We start from the raw sequence: 21,491 nt of genomic DNA on the forward strand, positions 1-21,491 counted from the left end.
AGAGATACCGTTTGAAAGAAATTATACGTACAGTAAGTGGAAAAACAAAATCGCTGCTGCCAGTCATAATATGTATCTGTATGATTATTGTATTGCACAAATGCATACTATAGCAAGAGCGTTATATTATGAAACCGAGGAAACCATTTCAGATATCAAGGCTTCGACACTATCTATTTAACGTCAACAATAATTGTTTACTACTATTAGGGCTCTCTCTCCGGTATGTCGAGGCCCTCTCGGTTACTTGGGCGGAAGCCAGAATCTGGTGCTGGTAGGAACTACGAGCAATCCGGCCGCCGGTCGCGCCGGTTGTCTGCAAGATCAGCGCGACGTTACCCGTCTATTACTCAACGCGCTGGGCGTAATCAGTGAATTTCAGCGTCCGGATCGCGATGCACCGAACAGCCCCATGCGGTTTCTGACGAACTACGACGAAAAACTTCTGGACACAGTGCGAGCCGACGGAATGTTCCATAAAAAGACGGCAGCGGAAACTTTGGCTGTATTCCCTGACACATTCGATATACTGTCCGTTACGATGGTGCATCCAGAGCGGTATGCTAAATCCGCTCGTGACCCGGTTTTTCAGTTGGCCCCTTTTGGGAAAACTGTCGGCACAACGACTACGCTTAGCAAAGGAGACTGCGAAGTGCTGAGTTACATGTATCATTGTAACATTGCTTGCGAAGCAACAGGTACAGTGTACAACAAAAACAATTTACATAAATCGGCTCGTCGCTTCGCGGTTCAAAAATTACTCTCGCAACAACACGCCACCATTTAAACGCGTGGGCATAGACTTTCTACGCTGCGTTCTAATGCTCGCGCTTCACCAATTTCGAGATACATTTATGAGAACTGCATATCAATAGGTTTACAAAAAATAAAAACTATTTTAATGCCTAACGTGGCGAATTACTTCTGAAAACAAGCTAATTTTTGCGCGCTACCAGCAGGGGCCGGCTGCGTAAAAAAACCATGCGACATACAAAAATTCTCTGGATTATAGATAACGGAGCAGTTTACGGCGTACCCGGATTTGACACGAAAACAGTTTCACAGAGTTATTTCTGCTGGCCTAATGCAACAGGATCAGTGAGCGAAGCCGCTCCCATTGGTGAAATTCAGGTAAAAGATTAGTAAGTAATAAATCAGCATCGTTCTACTAGTGCTGATCAGACCTGGCTAAACATTTGGCAGATGTTTTTGCTGAAGTAGGGCACAACGCTCTCTTGCGCGCCCGTGAAAGATAACGCGAGTTAGTCACCACAACATTCTCAAGCCGAAAGCTAACGGCTGCGCTCATTGGTCCGCTACGTGATCCACAGATGAATTACAAAACGCAGCTTCGAAGCTGCGTTTTCTATTTCACATACACATTCACCTCCGTTGTCCCTGCTGTGTACAATTCGTTTGTGTGTACGCAGCACGATTCATTTAACAGTCAGTGCTTGCGTTTTCTGTGGTGATCCACTGCATATTACTGGTCCAACGCATTTGTATTTTTGCTGTGTGTCATCCATCGGTGACGCATTCTGCTTTCACATTTTATTTCGCGATATCTTTCTTGAGAAGATTAGCTAGGATTGATCGGGCCTACTGTAACACTCTACAGTGTAACGTTCTAGTGTTTCTACCGGACGCGCCCCGCGCATACAGAAGTCTCAGAGAGACAGTATTTTCAATACGTTGTTTCTCTCATCCTGAATGCCACTTTGAAATTATTAGCTCGTTCTCTGTCGTTGAGTCAGGTCGATAGGACAGACATTACGTTATTTATTCTTATTCTTACTTCTTATTCTCTCCGTGTACTGCGTACTAATTTTTCGGATCTGAAGGATCTGTTTTCCAGTCATCAAAAAAATTCCTAACGGTTTAGATACATAGAATTATTACATAGAATTAAAGCCCAAAACCATAATTTTCTGTTTCTGTCGACATAAAGTGACAAAGTTTTAATAAAGCTCTGTAAGATTTATAAACGTTTTGGCGTCCGCTGTAGCCATTGTTGCGTTCTTTCCACAAACTTCTCTGGGCATTTCAAAAAATATTGCTTGCTAGTAGTGCGAACTGGTGGGGTTACGGGTGGCCGAAATTCACGCTGTAAGGTTTTTTCTCCTGCTGTGCGGAATGTGCGGAATCTTCATTAAAGAACACTATTGAATCAACCTAAATTTTTAAACAGGCAAATTACGCAGCGTGGCCGGATAGGATAGTATACTATGAATTTACTCCCTCCATTGACGTCTTAGCAACTCCGGTTAATGGTACTCCGAATACTGCCCAGCTGACGTTACGACAGCCCATCCGGACCGGTTTCCAAACAAGGGCGCGTCTCACTGCAAGAGACAACAATACGTTACTAGCGGCGGTTGACATCACCATCGACGTTAACTGTTGGCCACAATTCCGGCTAGCGACCAACCCAAAACAACCACTCGAACAGTTCTGCGGTGTGCCGGGCAAAATTGGTAGTCAAGCCAGCGTCTTCAACAAAGAATGCCGGCGAACCGGCATTTACAACGTGGAAGTGCCGTGTGTATCTGCAACCGGCCCCATTCGACCCTCTCGGAGAATCATTTCAATCGATTCGGTACGGCACGCATGCTTTGTAACTCACCCCTGACAGTAAGTCGATATCTTGCCATACGCCATGCTGTGTACGTTGTTGCTGGCTGGCACTGCGCCAATAAACTAGTATGACCGAAGCGTAGCAGGAATAGATTGTAAATGACTTACCTGTACATTTAGGCTGTTGCCGGTCCGGAGAATTACACGATGCTTGCAGTTACTGTACTGTATTTAGCACTATTTACAGTATTATTTCTTAGAGAGCAGCAGTAGTAAAATGGATGTTACGAAGTACAAAAAAACCTACGGTATATCCGCTAAAACCGCGCGGACAAGTGAACATTTTCCTGTTCTTAGAACTGCCTAAATTTTGCCAGCCTAATATTTTAAGGAAGTGACCCAGTATCTGTACATACTAAGTTCGTGTGCATGCACGAGAATTTTTGGTTTTGCGCACTCAAAAGCACTTTGAAAATGACTCAGCAGCATGTTTCGGATTAGCGCAAGAACTTGGTATTCCCAGTAGTTGGTGATAAAAAGAAACCTGATAAAGTGTATCATTTAAAAAAAAGAGGAGAAAAAAGCCGATATTAAGGAGACAATTAATATCTGAATTAACATTTCAGTTAATATCAAACTGAGGTTGAAGAATTAGTATCTGACGTAAGCGTTTTAATGAATGCAAAAATTTATGTTTGTAATAACAATAACAATCGGAATACTTCCCGGAGCAATAATAATCGGTTTCAAAAACAAAATAAGTTTAGCAATTACATTAATACGTAATCGCGGAAATTTTTGGAATTCCTACAGAAATAATATTTAGGAGTGTCGATTACGTGAAAGCGAAAGTTTTCACACGTACTCGAATCAGTATCGTTTACCGGCATACTCTGTATGGCAGTAATATTCGACATATGAGGTTTGAAGAGTGCCGGCATGGCCGGAAGTGCGCAATTACAGCTGAGTATCTTACTTTGCGGTACAGATTGCTCACTGCCGGCACCTTCCGCCTGTGCCCGGTCCCTTCGCCCCCCTTTAATGATAATGACAGTAACAATGTGCATGACAGAATCAAAACAACTTGCAACAACAGCTCAGAGAAACCAACAGTCAGAATGTGCCCTGTAGGGCGGGCGGGTGGTAAATCTGAACGTAACAGCATGAATGTAGCCGAAAACACGAATGCGAGTAAGCTGTAACGCGCGAAAGGCAAAATGCACACGGCACCATGCTGCCGGTGCCGGGATTAACAGGGAAACAATTGCGCCAATTTAACATTAGCTAAGTTACACTTAACTTTCATTTAAATTGTAAGCGAATTTCCTATCCTGGGATCCGGTATGCTGGGATATTGCAGACTTTTCGTGCGGTAAATGAGGTTTGAAGAGTGCCGACATGGCCGGAAGTGCGCAATTACAGCTGAGTATCTTACTTTGCGGTACAGATTGCTCACTGCCGGCACCTTCCGCCTGTGCCCGGTCCCTTCGCCCCCAAACAAGCCCCTTTCCGGTAGAAGTTCGGGTTAGTGAGCGCGTCAGGCCGGATGTAACGATCAACGCAGTCGCTTTTCCATCGTCCGGCTCGCTTTATCTCCTCCTTCGGCGGCGCTCGAGCGGCCGCTTCGGTTGCCGCTCCGATGCGGAAGCTGTGTACTGAAGCGCAGGCGGTCGGGTGGGCATCCAGGAGAGACTTCAGGATCGATCTACTCGCTCCCGTGTGAGATAGCGACCATCGGCATAGCGGTAGAAAGGTTTTGCCATTCCCCCTTGCCTCTCCCGCTGCCGGTGGTAAGCTTCGATAGCGCGGACAGGGCACACTGAGCGGTTAGTTGCGGTGAGCTCGATCTTTGTGCCTGCTGCGCACTGGTCCGATTTCGTCCGTTTCAGTGAGACTATCACACGCGCGCCCGTCAACTGTACGTCGTTGCATGTCTGGGTTGATGCCGCATCGAACAAGCTGGACGTCTTGCTTACCAGCTCACTGACTCGCATGAACCCAAAGAAAGCCATGCAGAACGCGCTCCATAGCATCACGGCCTCTTCAGTGTTATCGTGCTCTGCCAGTCGCGTTTTGAGCATGCGCATTACGTTCAGCGTAATCGGTAGACGTTGATCAGGCGTCGGCCCCTTAAGCCGCTTGTATCCGTTAACCGCCCGCACGACCAGGTCGTCGGCTGTTGGGTTAGGCAACGCTGCTTCTCGATGATGATTGTGGATCGCCGCCAAATACACTTTGCATGTCCGATAAGCTGCCTTGTCCTCGAAAAGCTGCGCGACAAACGCAGCGACCGTCGCCGGAGCTGCTGGGAGCGGTGTTAGGCGATTGGCAAGGCAAAATGCTTGGAAACGGCTCAACGAAGAATCGTATGTCGTTCGGGAGGATGAGGAAATGTTTGCGCCGAGGAGGCGCTGCAGAGTCGGGTTTGGTCGTAAGACTCCTGCAGGCTCCGAAAATGTCCGGACATGGTGTAGGCGACTGCGACGCCTGAGGGCCAGCTGGAACCGCTCCGTCTGAAAACGAGATAAGGCATCAGCTATTCCGTTATCAACGCCGCGAACGTGTTTCAAGGTTAGGGTGAAATTATTATCTGCCGCCGCCCGCGTCAAGCGCCGCATAAGATCAAGGACGCCCGGGCTGCTGGAGCGCAGGCGTGCCCATGCCTCCACAGCGCCGGCGTTGTCAGTATGGAAAATGATTTTTCGTCGCCGCAAATTCCCGCCCCCAAATAATAGCCGCGAGGAGGATGGGAACCATCTCCAGGTACTCAATTGATGGCGGGCGTTGCAGGATCCACTTTGGCCACCTAAGCTGGAACCATTCGTTTTGATAAAAGGCTCCCAGACCAAGCGTGGCGGATGCGTCTGTATAAAGGTGCAGTACGTCAGAGGTGGTCCAGTCCGGGTCCAGGAAGAGGGCCGTGCCGTTCCATTGTGGCAGAAATGTTCTCCACCAATCCAGGTCACTGTGAAAGTCGTCGGTGAGAGTGATAGTGGAACGTCCATGGAAGGCGGAAAGCAGCATTATCATTCGCCTCGTGAACAGCCGACTGGATGGTACGCATTTTGAGGCAAAGACAATGTACCGATCAGACTTTGCAGCTCGTTAGTGGTACAGGATTCCCTTCCGACCCAATTCTTGAGGGTTTCCATTATGTCTAGCTGCTTATTGTTGGGCAGGCTGAGAGTCTGCGCCACCGAGTCAAGCACTATGCCGAGGAATGTCAGCCGAGTGGCGGGGCCCTCTGTTTTGTCCAGAGCTAATGGCACCCCAAGCTCGCTGCACACTGCCTCCATAGACTGCACTCGATCGTCCGAGGTTTGCCAACGAAAAAGAAATCATCTACGTAGTGTAGCAAGGTAACTAGCCGTGCTCTCTTTCCCACACACCAGTGAACAGCAAGGGAGAAGAATTCAAAGATATAAGGTGAAGAGCGGCAACCGAACGGTAGCACTATGTCGAAAAAGTACTCACCGCTAATCTTGAACCCCAGCAGGTTCCAGTCGGCGCGTCTGACGGGAATGAGGCGAAACGCGGACTTGATGTCCATCTTGGCCATCACTGCGCCTTTGCCGGCGGTCACGACTAGGCGTACAGCATCGTCGACTGAACAGTACTGCAAGGGCATTTCATCGCCCCTTATGTAGTCGTTGATGCTGTTTCCGTACGGTTGGGAAAGGTCCATTATAGTCCGATGGCCCCCGTCTTTTTTTGGACGGCAGCCCAGCGCGTTAACGACGAAATGAGGCAGCGGAGGAGCAGAGAATGGTCCGACGGTATGACCCAGCGAAACCTCCTTTCTTATGCTTTGCAGGAGCGCGTCGTGGTGAATTCGTGCGGACTGTGAATTACTTGTGGACCGGCTTTGTTGCGGTCCTGTATACCGAATATCAGCTCCGGTACGCAAGGTGTTGAGGATGAACTGACGGAGATCTTTATCGGGGTGATCCGTGAGCAGCCTGGCAAAAGCGTCGGCACGCAGGGGCGTCAAGCGCTTGCCGGAACTCTCGACGGCTCAGCGACTTCCGGCTTTGCACTGGGGTGCTGTGGTCCTTTTCCGGCAGTGCTCGCAGACGTGTAGGCGCCGATGTTTGCATGGTTCGGTGCAGTGGCCGTAGTTATGATTGCGGCAGATTTCGCCCCCGCTGCTGGGGCGGGACGAAAGGGCGGTACGTAACCGGCCTGGCCGCGGCGTGGCTGCTTGCACTGGGCGATAAAGTGCCCCAGCTCTCCGCAGTTCCGGCATTTGTCCGTGGGAGCTGCTGTCTTCTTCAATCTACTTTCTTGGGCACTGTCGCTGGCAGCCTCCTCTGGCACGGCGTTTTGGATATAATCGGCGTAAGTGTCGTCATGCTGGCGGGCCCACATGTCAATTTCATGAGGGTGGCTGGTCATGAGCGATCTGAATTGCCGGTCATACTCGAGCCAATGGGCGGTCGGAACCCCCCGGTCGACGTATGCCGCAATCAGATCTTGATACTTAGCCAGGGCCGTAGCTAGCTCCGGCACGATTGTGACGCGGTATGCCAGGAACACGGAAAAGGCGCGGATCCAGGAGGTGAAGGAGTCAACGACTACGCGCACTTCGTTTGGCTTTAACACGACGTGTCCTCTTGACATTACCAGCTTGGAGCCTCCATGCTTCGGTTTTCCACCCGGTTTTTTGGCAAGCAATCAAAATCGACGTACCGCGTTGGGTCCGCAAGTCGCCGGCGAACCCTGCTGGGGACCGCTGGCAGGTGCTTCGCCCGATCGAGCAGAGCGTTTCGAGCGGACGATGATGCGCGGTATCCGCTTCGTTGATTTCCGCAAGGATGCGGACCCAGACGGTCGAAAATCGGCGGGCGGGCGGGTGAGCGGCTGTGAGACGAGGAGCGGCTCCTAGAACTGCTGCTCTTACCTCTTCGTCGGCGATGCGCGCGTCCGCTGCTTCCTCTGCTGTGATGCACATCCCTTTTTCCGTCCGGGTGCGACTCAATCTGGATGACAGATGCAGTTGCTGGAGAGATAGGCCGGGGAACCCCAAGCTCCCTGGTTGCCAGCGGTGTGACAATATCCAGGAGCTGTTGGATTTGTCGCTGCTGTTGGTCCTGTCGCACCATCACGGTTTGCAAATCGGGTGCCGGTGGATCCACAACTACGACTTTCGACCTGATTGTAGGAGCAGGTGACTGGGATCGGTCGCGCTTTCGGCTGGGACGCATCCTGGATTGGGGAGCCCGGCCTCCTCTGGTGCCGCCGCCAGAGCGCGTTTTTCTCGGGCTCAGGTTTCGGTTAGGCTTTTTCTTTGGTGGCATTATGCAGAATGCTTCTGATCACCGTAAATTAACGACACGAAGGGTATTGCTGGAAGATTTTAGCGAGATTCCAGAAATTCGAACGTAACAGCATGAATGTAGCCGAAAACACGAATGCGAGTAAGCTGTAACGCGCGAAAGGCAAAATGCACACGGCACCATGCTGCCGGTGCCGGGATTAACAGGGAAACAACTGTACAGGAATTCGTAAATTGCGCCAATTTAACATTAGCTAAGTTACACTTAACTTTCATTTACCGGCATACTCTGTATGGCAGTAATATTCGACACCCATTTCTACACTCAGGCAAAGAGTCCCCTAATTTCACTAAAAATTTTTGAAAAACAATCCCACGCGTCACGACTCACAGCCGCCAAGTTAAAAAAAACTTTGAAGGCAACATATATGGGCCAAACTACGAATGACGTTTTTCTAAGCCGGTGAGCCGTTTTTTATTTAGCTTGCTAGACGACAGTTTCGAAACTGTACCTTTAGGAAAAGGTCAACGGGTATAATTTAGCTTGATTTCATTTCGCCGCGCACGTTTCCTCGCACAGCGAGCAGTGGAATATTTACGTACCAGACTCTGTAGTGCAATTCATCGAGCGGCTAAAGTATTCAAAAAAATGTTCAGAATAATTTCTGTATGGTGACAATGATTAAGTTGGTAAAATAATTCGACCACTGGTGGAAAGGGCATCGGTAGTCGGTATTGAATAAAAGACGCAACCGCTGTCATAAGCCGTTAATACAAAGGTTTCTGTGCCCCTCCCTTTTATAAATAGGTACAAACAAGTGTGGCGGTGACCGACGGAAAACTGCAGATTCAGACAGTGAAGTTTGCGTCAGTAGTCGAAATGATTCCAAGAAATTTGTGAAGTCTGCAGTAGATCGTCCGAATATAACCACACTGAGACGGCGACGATGAGAAAGGGCCGTATTTAAATTAACAATACGCCAGCGTGTTCGCACTGTTCGGCGAGTGTCCAGCAAATTGTACTGCTCCGGGTTTTACATGGTGCACACGCCAAGTTGTCACCAAAACTTTGCTAATTTATTAAAAATTTCAGATAGACTCTAGAATTTTCGACCGAAGCGTAGCGAAGGTCCTCTATGTTCATTCTTGTCGCAATTTTTCTCTCTTCATCATATTACGCTCGCGCTCGAAGCGCTTAAACGCACTGTTCCGGCTTCGTATTGAGTTACATATACTCGAAGGGTACTCGAAGGATGGTAATCTCGGTATACAATGCTCGTATCAAACCTAGCCGTCAAACCTGGTAACAAAACATTTTCTGGTCTTCATTCACCGTAAATCTTGCAATTAAGGAGTGAGATGGCAAGATTAGAACTTGGTATAAAGTCCATCAGAAACGTTCCGTACGTTAAATGCAGTGATTGTCTGACTGTAGTCATGCACTTACATCCGTTGATCAGGGCCTTACATGTAAGCGCCTTGACACCGATACAACACCACGCCTCTGTTCTGACGCCTTTGTCGGTGCTCCGACAATTTGCTGACCACAATCATGCTGACCGACAACTTGATGACGACTTTTTGCTGAATTTCAAAATATTTGTCCGACATTTCGTAGAAAGACAACTCGAGGATTGATAAGTTGCTGAACCCCAACATTTTGCTGATACATGAAAAGTTTGAAAACATAAAAATAACGCAGAGAGAGAGAGAGAGAGTATAGAGATAAAAAGTTTCCGTTTCTTTGAGCGTTTCCGTAGGTTTTCTTAAATTTTGTATTTTATCTCTACTGCGTTTATCTCTTTTTAAGAAACCAAGGTGACCCAAAACAACATCCAGAAAGCTACCGTAGGAAACCAACGCCAAAACCAAACGGTAACGAAATAATTGTTGCAGAAAGTCGGCAATAAAACTTGTGGAAAAGCGAATTGTCGGCCAGTAATCTGTCAATCAACAGATTAAGTTAATCAGCAATATGGCGGTCAGCTATTGTCGGAAAGCAAAACAGAGGGCAGAAGATTGACGTGCTACCACCACCTGAGCACACCTTTACATTTATTTGTAAATTACCGGACCATTAAATCAGGGCGGTGGATATGGGATTCCATGAGAATGTTTTGAATGCTTATACGTATTTTGCACATCACGCTTCCAGATTTATGACCCGGATGGGACAGCGACAGAGTTTGTCGGGTTAGATGTAATCGCTGAAGGCGGGAATGAAACCGATGTAAGCGAGAAATGGAAGTACGAACAAGTTACGCAAGCTGTAATGGCTAATGCGTTGGACCTTAATCCGGATATCTACACTTTTCGAATGCTATTCATCGATCCAAACGCTACTTTCAGTTTTGGCATTGAGTACCACATATGGTATATATTCAAAGCGAATGTTAGCTGCGTTACGGGTAAGTAGACTACAAGGGGAGAGATATTCACTGTACGAGTGCAAGGATTTTCGTCAGGAGCGTAGCGATGGTCGGGGCGGGTCCTCTAAATTCAGTGCAACGTCAAATGTTAATGTCGCACTTGTGTTCGTTACGAAAATAACGCAAACGACGTCCCGAACAGCAGCTAGCACGACCTATGATGACATCGCTGGCTGTCATTCTGCCTGCTACGAAACCCATTTCTGAATTAATTATATTGTAATACTACCACAGTCACCGTACTCGTACAGCAAATATCCCTTTCCTCTCACTTTAAAGGATCAGTGTTTTAGACAATAATTAAAAGATTTCAACAGCTTTGTTTAGGCTACATAATACCTGTGCAGGTTGTACTTGCTACACTCATATTGCTGGAGTATGGCGATTTCTTTGAAAATCTTATTTTACGCTTTAAAACTGCGCGGGATTTACCTAGCATACGCTGCGCTGTTGACAATACTTGTTGCGCTGTTGTCTTTTAATAATTCCTAGAGTTTTGGTAATCGTGTTGCCCACAGTTCTGTCGTTACGGTTTTTGCAGATTCAGCTGATATAGATACAAATAACTGGGCGTGGACTGCGGTTTTTCTTGCCCTGATCATTCTGGGGATTTTCATCGTAATGATAATATTTGCTTGGACAAAGCGCGCAAAGACGGTAATGGGCAACAAATAATGGCACTGTCCTATATAGTGGGATCTTTTGTTTCATGCGTGGTCTTCATAGAACAACAGGCTGAAAGGGATTAAATTAACGGTCAAGGAAATACACAAGGAGCTGGGTCCAGAATATGACCAATACCATGTTAACGACGGTCACCTGAAGATCGGTAATCATAATAAATCACTACGTTGCAGATTTACAGGTATTTGACTGACCTTGATAGAGTCCACCGTACTGGGACAAGGAGCTTATGGATTAGTTCTCAAAGCAGTACTTCTTCAGCAGCGTCCAATAATAAACCATCCTTCGGAATCGACCATTCGACCGTTGCAGTCAACGGATGTGGCAGTGAAACGAGTGCTACTAGGTTCAAAAGACAACGAGCGGCAACTTATTCATGAGATCAAAATGCTGCATAAGGCCAACACACATCCCAATGTGATCACCCTGTTGAGAATCACTACCGACAGTACAGATCTTGATAATACTATTCAAGTGCCTTGAAAGATCACTCAAGGGACTTACAACTCTTTTTACAGGAGAGTTGCGGCTAATTACTCAGCTGTGTGCTCACGGATCCTTAGATAAATATTTACGCAAAAAACGAGAAAGGCTAACGGATCAGACAGCACCCATCGGCGCAAACAGAGAATGGGATCCTATAGAATTTTTAGGCTTTAGCAGACAGATTTGTAGTGGGATGCAGCATCTGGCCCTGCGGAATATTATTCACAGAGATTTAGCGGCTCGAAATATTCTCCTCGCTGAGAATAAGAATCTGAAAATCTCCGATTTTGGGATGGCAAGGGATGGACCAGAGTTTAAAGAAACCAAACCGGTAATTTGTTGTTTTTTTCACTGTATTGGGTTGCAGGTGCATCAAGTGTTATATTAGTAATCTGTACATTAATTCGAGGTTACTTTTAGATTCGTCTGCCGGTTAGATGGATGGCTTTGGAATCACTTTTGTCGGCCAAATTTAGCCTAGCTAGCGACGTATGGTCTTTGGGGGTGGTTATGTGGGAGATCTTCACTTGGTGCGAAGTGCCGTACCAGTCGTTGCTTCCGATGAAGACAAATGTTCCTGAATTGATTTCGCATCTACAAAATGGCGAACGCTTGCCTCAACCCTCCAGTTGTCCAGATCAATTGTAAGCGCGAAACTGCATACTATGGCAGCATGTAAACTCCCGTTAATTCTTCCAACGTTCAGTGTGCTTTCGGTTCCTAAGTTTTATGATTCTAGCTCATTTTTTATAGCAGATTTTATTTTTGGTCAGCGACAGGCAGTAGCTGTAAATGAAAAAAACGCTAATTGTTTTGCAGATATAACCTGATGCTTGAATGCTGGGAAACTGACCATAAAAAAAGATGTTCTGTCCAAAGCCTTGCAGAACGGCTAATGGCACTTTCGGCTGCTGACAACGCGATACACCGTTACGTTGTTGTGGATACTTGATACATCGAAAGCGGGAAAGCACAGTCGTATGAACATGCACTGGACTACGTAATTCGTTTGTGTCGCTGTTCTGTTTGGAATTTCGAGTCTCAAACAAAATATCCCTTAAAGGCTTAAAATCCATCAGCGACTAGTAATCGTTAGTTTGTTTCATTTCAATGACACGGTATGAATTTGTCTGCCTCTTTTGTCTCTAAGTGCCCTTGTGCTGCATTATTGCAAAACAATGCAAAAACAACGTGAAGCTTATGGAATTTACACAAGCTGCGCGACATCGTATTTAGAAGGCGAAACAAATTTTCCTTCATGATCCTTGCAAATACTGCTATTCGACATAAGTAACTTAAGGAAAGTGGCCCGGTAGATGGTACCAAATTCATGTGCATGCACGAAAATTTCCACTTTTGCGCTACTTTGTTCAATGTCATTCTGTAGCCATATGATTTGTATGCATAGGTGTAAAACTATTTGTGCGCGCAGCTTCCGGTTCGGGAGCTACGGCTGGAAGCAAAATCCAAAAAGTTAAAATGGATTCCAGTGTACCGAAAGTCAACCGATCTTCTTTACACTTTTATGGTTCTTAGTTTACTAAAAGGTTTGTGTGCAACCTTTTATACCTTGCCCGATGACGTAGAAGGGGAGTCGAAATAATCGATTTTTTATTACGACATTTGGGAAAGCTCCCTTTTCTTATATCTACTTTCGTAAGTTATACAGTAATCATAGAGACTGATATAAACGTGTTTGTACGATGTCAACCTGGTAAAATCTACTACACTAGTAAGTACTGTACCGGTACTGTACTTAAAACCCAGTGCTATGCTTCGATTGGTGTACAGTTGCTAAGCAAAAAGCAGTTCCACAGTCACTGCAACATAATATGCTGCACTCTAATTGTTATCCATATTTGGGCGTTTTAAATGCAGTGTTTTCGTGCAAATACCTACTCTACAGTATTTGTTATTATCGGTTTGCTTACAGTCTATTTTCTGACTAGGAACTCGAATCGCCCGTATATCTAAATGTTATCAGCAGTGCTCTATGTACAAATAATTGTTTTGTATTGAATTACTTATCACTTATGCTTCAAGCTTTATGGTAAACTAATACGGATCTTTTAAAGTAACCACCACGAACAAAATGTTTTAGTTGTATCGTGATACACAATGCCATACTGAAGAGCTGTACACAAAATTATCTGAATTACACAGCTTCGACACAAAGATATCTTGTTTTTCCTCCTGGAGAACTGTGGTAGCCGTATGACAACAGAATCGCTGCCCAGGTAAATATGCAGCAGAATGCAGGTAAGTGCATAAAGAAGGTCATAACTGTACCAAAATAGCTCATAACTGTACCAAAATAGTGAGCTGTATCGGAATTGACCTTATCATTGCTGCACTGGTTCGCAAGACGGACTGGCAATTATTCCCTGTGGGATGTGGTATCAGGAACTTTTGGTCGAAAGAGTAAAAATCCCGTTTATCCGCGGTGAAACCCTCTGTTACGTCGCGGTCAAATACTTTTTTTCAACCAGGCAAAACTTTCTCGGGCAATGCCGAGTGAGGGTCATGTGTCAACCATTATTTTCAGTTTTCGCTTGTGCCTTGAGTCGCCACTGCCATCAATCAGATGGCATGCCTATGCTAGATGAGCTTTAACTTTCCTGTGTCGGTGACAACGTTCTTACGTGCACAGCCAGCACAACTCTCACCTTAGCCGAAATTATTTTATTTTAATGGTTCTAACCACTTTTTCTTGGGCTTCCGAGTGAGAAAGCCCGCTGCTTGCTAGCTCCTGCGCATCCAACTCCCACGTCTGCTTTTGAGCATTTGTAGAAAGGTCAGATTAACTGTCAGCGGTCCACGACCTGTGCACTCCTACATACTGTAATCTTATGATGTCCGGTTGCAAACATGCATCCGGAACCGCTGCCAGGTGATCATCTGCCCGCCCTGCCGTAATTTGAGAGTAATTTGAGAGTATGCGTATTTTAGATGAATGGGTCTACTGATCGTCTCTTAAATTCGCGACGATACAGTTCTAATAGCACTGCCGTAGGCTAGTAACAAAATCCTACGCACTAGCTTTCGTTAACGCCACGGTGTCGTTATCCCAGTGCGTCAGGAACGTGAACTAGAGGGTAGCGGTAAAAAGTCGAAAAATCGAAAAGGAATCCTAATTGTAAGTGCCAATGTCGACGATGGAACACATGGTATATCACTGGTGGGGGGGTAACAGTAGACGTCTCACTCCTAGTAATGACGCGTTTCGGCTTTGGAGAATGCGTAGAATAATGGAAGAGATCAAAGCAGTCGAAAAAATAACAACCGAGTGGCAGACGTGGTCCTTGTAACGCAGGTTGGGTAGAGCGCTACTTGTGGAACAGCACAGCGGAGAATCAAAAAGTTCTGCTACGTCCGAGGACGGTCCAATTAAGTGCCCGGCACCCGGCAGTCTGTGGCAGCCGGTTTTGACGAAGGAGGTAAAGGTAGAGGGGGCGCTTCCCGGCAACCGGCGTTTGCCGGGACGCAGGAGAAAGCGTGTACAGAGGGTGATTTCGCCAAGTTGAGACAGCTTTTCGCAAATTTATTTTGCTCTCCTCAGCCCAGTTATTCATCCAAAAATCATTATATTTAAATGCTATTCCTTTTAGTTAGCTGATCAATTTGCTTTGACAAAGTTCAAACTCTCCTGAGAGTCATAGGATTTTGGAAACAAAAAGGGGGCCTGCGAAAAGCAGTGATCACTGCTTTTCGCAGACCCCCTTTTTGTTCATTAACAAACTGCAAAAATTCGACGCACTATTTTAACTAAAAATTCGTTTAGAAATCCCATTGTTTTAGAAACCTCTGGTTGAAAGTTGTACAGGATAGCTTGGTCCTCAACTCTTCAGTGCATATTCGTCGCTGTCAGATTTTGAGCTACTGACATGGAGTTTTTATGGTGCGTACCGGGATGAAGTTCTGATGGAGGTCTTCCCAGCTATGTTCCCTGGATACAGCTTCAGAGGGCGTTTTAAAAGAAGCGGCTTAAGTACATCGCACGTAAGGAGGGTGACAATATTTTTAATGAAGAGAGCGGCCAAATGTATCACGGTGGTACCGCGGTACTTAACTTCCGCCGGAGGCATCTCTTCTTCTGAATTTATTAGGTTTTCTCAAATTTTGTTTTCTCAAATAGATACAATAGTCGCGGAGGTATGAAAACTATCAACTGGAAATTTACTGGGAATTATTTCCAATGCTGTCTCAATTTGGCGGAATCACCCTCTGTGTACTAAGTTCGAGTACTAAGCGCAACTTTTGAGTACTACTGTTATTAATAGTATAATACTCTGCATATAACTACGGTAGAATTATACAAATATGAGAATGTTAGTTTTTTACAACAAACGGACAGCCAGAAGTTGAAATCTTTAATCAGATAACTCATTTCAAAGTACCTATTAAGAAATTATTTTATTTCGTTCATTGGACTTTTCAGTTATAGTGTAGGACCGAATCTGTATTTCGATATCATCTGTATAACGGTCGTTTCCAAAATTATTTTTTAAAGAAATATTAGGATTGATAATTTTTAATCGAGCATTTTCGATGAGAAAATCTTTCAATTGTTGAATCATGTTTGTGAAGATGACAGCTCTGCAGTTTGCCGACTGGGAGGTACAGTCGAAGGCTATCCACTCTCCGTTAACAATGTTTCCTTTTCCGTCATCTTTGGAAAATGGAGATGTGCACTTCAATGACGACACTATGTGAAAAAAAAGTTAAATATTATTGTCCAACGGCAATTTACAGTGGCCAGATATAGTTTCTGTGTTGACTGGAAACCGTGGGCTAATCCGGCAACGATATGACCAAGGAAAAGCGCGGCCTGGACGTCGCTTGATCTCAAGCTGTTCGGTATTATGATTAGGACGCTGTACACTTTGTAGTATGTTTAACTAGACCGCTTTCAGGCGTGTTGTATAGCAAACTCAACAGCGCCATCTTCGTCTGCAGTTTCTTGTAAAAGTCTTCGTAAATACATTTGTTATTCAGAAGTACTCTATTTATTAAGCTTGAGTATGGTGGACAGCGTCACGAAAACAATATTAACAATATCAATATATGTTATACATATTACTATACTAAAATGTTATCCCTGTTTATAAAGAAGTACACAAAAATAATGCTGTAATTAAAGATCATAGCAACCCGAACAAAACTTTCAAACAATTAATAATACAAATTTTTTGAATAGTAAACTTATCAGTGTGTATGTACACGTACATCCTCAATTCAGAGCACTATGTGCACATTAAAATTCAGTAAGCATTCATAACTTCATATACTACGCACAAGTTGATTTTTGTAGCAAAATCCCAGGGCTAGCTTCCCCCCAAAGAAATATAGGTATAACTAAACCAATAGGGCTGGTTTCCCCAAATGCATCTGAGCAGCTAGTACTTTACGTGTTTTGTTCCACAAGCAGACCTTTGCAGACTATGTAAGTTCATTAATATATAATTCCCAGACCAACTCAACAACAACTGACAAACTGGCAAGCACAACTCGGAATCCAAACAACACCGCTCATCAACCGTTGCTTTGCTCACATCCGTAATCCCGTGAATAGTCGTAAGCTCATAATTAATATTAAATACAATATTATTATTAATCATAACATGAGTCATACGTCACACTCCCTCACACAAAGTTTAGAATCCGTTAGCCAAATAAATAATGAAAATTTTACGCGGTCTTCTTCGGAGCGTTCGCTTCCGGTTCAGTTTCCATATCGTCGTCGTGCTCTGGATCCTCGTGGGCATAGTGATAGAAAAAGTGATGGAAGTGATAGATTGTAGTGATAGAAGTAAGTAACAGCTGGGACTGGACCGGAGGCTGGAACAATTGTAGATGTGCGCAAGACATCCGCCATTAGCGTTGTGTCTTCGGTAAACCAAGCGCCATCTTCGGCTTCGGCGTAACTGAAGCGGTCTCATCGTTTGTTATATTCCATCCAGACTGAGAAAGGACGTTGAAGAGACATTCCCCGAATAATCTCAACGTAAGACAGAAAATGAGTGGCCAGATCATGATGATAAAATACTCGGTAGCGCGCAAGTAGAAGGAACACTCCAGCCAGGAGCAAAAACTGTCTATTTCCCGATCACGGCGAGATACTACCGTGACTGGCCAAACACGACCATCAGAATAAAATGTAATTGTAAAGGCTGACCAATCAGCTGAACTGTCCACATTACGATTATCAGAAAACAAAGGATGTAATGCGACGACTTGCGGCGACCTTTCAGTAGATGCTCTGTTGCAGCATCGAGCGAAGGCAGGCGTAGTTTGAGAGGCGGAAGTCAATAACACTTTTCTGCCCTTCAGGAATAGTGAAATTTGTGGTTGAATAGATGGAGAAGGATTGTCAATCCTTCAATGTTGCTTTCATCTTGGGACAGGAACAGTTTTCTACAAATCTATCTCTGCTGGCTGTGGATCAATCGCTGCAGAGTGGCATTGGTGATCTTCGATGGTTTTCAAACAGTACGTTTTAACGGGCGCAATATTCTCAACCCGACTAGAATTTTCGATTTTCGAGGCATTAATACACTGTTGTTTAAGTATATACGAGAGGGTGTAGTAGCCCACGTCCTCGTCTTAAAAAAGCCACACAGACACATGCGTCGTTGCGCGTAGTGTAGCGCGTAGTCACTACACTACGGATACATCTGCACCATTAAAATGAAGTGTGGTAAAACTGACGGCAAAATATCAGCGTTCCTCTGCAACGTTTAAAACGATGTTGATTTTTACCGTTCTCTTATCGCTGTTCTTCTTTTGCTGACATGCTTTTTCTATGTGTTCGTTATGGCCAAAGTGATTGCATCGCGGAACCCAGTACCAACACTCATCCTGTTTGTGGCGCCACTGGCCTCGTCATTTGCACGTGCCCTGGACGCTTCCTCTTGTTGAGTCTTTTCCTCTTCGTCACTCCCTCCTTTCTTCGTCTCCTTACAAACGCGCATAACGTTTCTCCTTGCCATAGCCGGAAGTCCAACACAAATAATTTGCTGAGTAGGGGTATGCGTTAACGTTCAGTAAAAGCGTGACACGGATTCCCAGTTTGTCTCATAATACTGCAGCGTTTTATGACAAGCATAGAGCCCATCCCGCGACGTAGGGAAAACGTTTCTCAGAAAAGATTTCCATGAGAACGTCGGTAGTACGCTTGCTGAAAATGGTGGGAATACCCTTCTGCAGAGCAAAACAGTCAGTAAAACTTCACAACGTATCATGTAATCGACAAACTTATTTGAGCCTTTACCGATACTACGGCGCGCTAAGCAGCGGGGATCGGATATTAGTGGTACCATGTTGCAAAAGTGTGTTCAGTGTGTTCTTGGTAATGGCTACTGTACCCTAGCCGATGCGCTACGATGCTTTTGAATTTTGATGCCTTATTATGTTATACGAACCCTTTGTAGTCTTCGCTTACAGTGTTAATACCCGTCCCTGAGACGGTTTTGTACCTCTACATGGAATTCGAGGAGATCACAATAACTTGCCGCCATCACCTGGCTGGTGTTTTAAGTTTTGCCTAAAAACGGTGCCTAAAAGCACCGCGGAGTACACACTGCGTCAACGCAGATAAACATAGGTCCGGTACGTAATTTGCTTGAACCAATCACCTTTCTTCTTTTTCTTTCCTTTCACATATCTCTTTGCAGTTTTGTTGACCGTTACCTCTTTGGTATTATCCTTCCTTGTTTCGTCGACCCTTGCTGTATTCTTCATAGCAATCACCAAGACGGAGGCGAGCGTTTTCCATTTACAGAGCATCAGAATTCTTCTGGTTGCGTCACTTCTTGCTTCTGCCACTAGGACAAAGCTTAATGCGCTAGGCCTAGGACAAATTTTTATAAGGACCGTACGTACTTGGGAAATCGCAAAGAACGGTCTTGTCCCGAAGCCGTGTCGCATAGTCAGTCCAGCTTTCCATCTTCACCTCGGCGAAGGCTGAAGAACAACGCGTGTTCCGTTATCTGGTTTTAGTTTGTTTGGCTAGTTGGGCAGCACACAATTACAATAAGCCTGCGCAGATTTACACTAATTAAAATTATTAATTTTAGTTGGGTTGGTATTCGGTGCGTAAGGTAGGTGTCTGGCTGGTAAACGGTGTTTCGTGACCAATTCTGCCAGGGTGAAGTCGGAGGGCATTTTGCTTGCACACTGAGACAAGAAAGCTGCAGTGCTTTGGCGTCGATCAGTGGATCAGCAGTTTGAACAATATACGGTTTTTATCCACGTGCAGACCTGCCAAGGCAGTAATAGTTGTGGAATCAAAGCTTCAACGCTTTGTACTCAATCGTTTCTAGAATAGACGTCGATAATCGATCCTCTGGAGTCGCCATTGTCACACAATATAATTGTTTACTTCCCCCTTTTCCCACTTAAAGTTAGAAAAATGCTACACAATTCACGATTTGAGGACTGACTGTGAAACTGATGCTTCCTGCGCTTCGGTAACGGTTGTTTTGTCGGTAATGTAAAGGTTCGCATTTTCTGTTGAATTATACCAAAAAGAATCGTTCACATTCTTAAGTCGTAGGCGGTAAAAATAGACGTCTGTAATACCAAATTTTACGGTAGTTATTTTTTGATTATACAGATTCTGTAAGTTATGCGTTTTGTGAGAAAAAATACGCTGTAAAAAGTGGTGGGTTATGAATCTTGGAAATGTATTTAATGTGTGAGTTGTCTGGCCAATTCGCATTCGTCCCAGATTTCCGAAGGCTGTTACGATTATAGTACCAATATCATCACAAAGTAAACAAGATTGGGATTTAATTCTATCATAATGAATTCGAATATACGGGGGCGGTCTCAGTTGTTCCATCTCTTCGGTACTGGAAAACAGCTACTTTAATAGACGTTTAATTATACGGTAGGGATTAGGGAACCACCGGGGCGCACTATGCAATTACGGACACATTAGACAACTACAACGTGTAAATGTACGTACATATTAGCAAATAAGTTCTAGTATAACATAATGCATACAATGAGTTTTAATGGTACTCTTGACTGATAATCGGTTATCCTTGCGACCGGCTTCTGCCCACACTTCAGCACCAAATGCATGTGCTTGTTCACGTCAGCGTTAGCATGCTTCATCCTTCCACAAAGGTCAACCAGTCCTGAAGAACGAAATGCCACTACTGCTGAAGTGATACTGTTCCCAGCTCAAATGATATGCTTGCTATTAAATTTATTTTAAAACAGTGTGGTGTACGATGGTGGAGCGTGTAGGTCGTTACCTCGACAGAGTAAACCAAGCTGTTATTTTTCAAATACACACACGTAAATATCCTCATAAATTTTTAAAATAAACGTCTAGTTCATCGGCAGTCATGACTCATATCCAGAAGATGCTCTTCAGACTGCGTATAGAAACCGGCAAAACTACCGCCCATCTCCGGAAGGGCAGCCATGATTTCGTCCACTCTGGTGGGTACCTGGAAATCGTCTAGTTAGCCGTACCCTTCGGTTGGCACCATGGCGGGCGGTGGGGACGCAGGAGACATGGTGGGAACCACAGGCTGTGGTGGGCGCATGGCGGTGGCTGGTTTCAGTGGAAAGTCCACCCCCATTTTTACCGGTGTCCAGGTACGCTTCGGTGCCGGTAGTTCATCCTTCACAACGGCGTTGTCATCGATGGTGATGACATCGAAACGGCGCTTCACTGGGAGAGCAGGGACATTCGGCAGCAATGACCAAGGCCTCTTGGAAATTACGCTGGCACCACTCGACGTGGTGCTCTGGTGAGCATTTCCGTGGATAACTAGTCGGGGTGCTAGAAAGTTTACGCCTGTTTAAATATTTATTGATTTGAGTTTTATTATGGTTGTTAAGAATTCAGAGCAGTACAAAATACCACGGATATTTGTAATAAATGGATAAAAGTTCCTAATAAAGTACTAACGTATAGTTAAGATGTTAGTTGCTTTTGTACGGAAAAACTTGAACGGCGACATCCGGTTGGTCGGTAAAATTTTGCTTGTGCTTCAGTTTTTTCCAGAATTTCTGGCCACTTTGGA

The 21,491-nt window shown here is 45.1% G+C and overlaps 1 protein-coding gene across 1 annotated transcript; it reads left to right on the plus strand.

Annotated features, from left to right (window-relative positions):
- Positions 1-210: 210 nt before the first annotated feature.
- LOC129602409 (uncharacterized) lies at positions 211-12,518 on the plus strand (the record flags this gene model as incomplete). Its single annotated transcript, XM_055501416.1, has 10 exons — positions 211-698; positions 1,013-1,131; positions 2,189-2,596; positions 10,005-10,257; positions 10,820-10,935; positions 11,005-11,107; positions 11,165-11,410; positions 11,481-11,779; positions 11,869-12,092; positions 12,268-12,518. Coding segments are annotated over 10 exons (2,389 nt in total), but the record flags the coding sequence as incomplete, so codon positions are not given.
- Positions 12,519-21,491: the final 8,973 nt, after the last annotated feature.

This window comes from Paramacrobiotus metropolitanus, unplaced genomic scaffold (genome assembly GCF_019649055.1).
Source record: "Paramacrobiotus metropolitanus isolate TYO unplaced genomic scaffold, Prichtersi_v1.0 Parri_scaffold0000446, whole genome shotgun sequence".
Taxonomy (NCBI): Eukaryota; Metazoa; Tardigrada; class Eutardigrada; order Parachela; family Macrobiotidae; genus Paramacrobiotus; species Paramacrobiotus metropolitanus.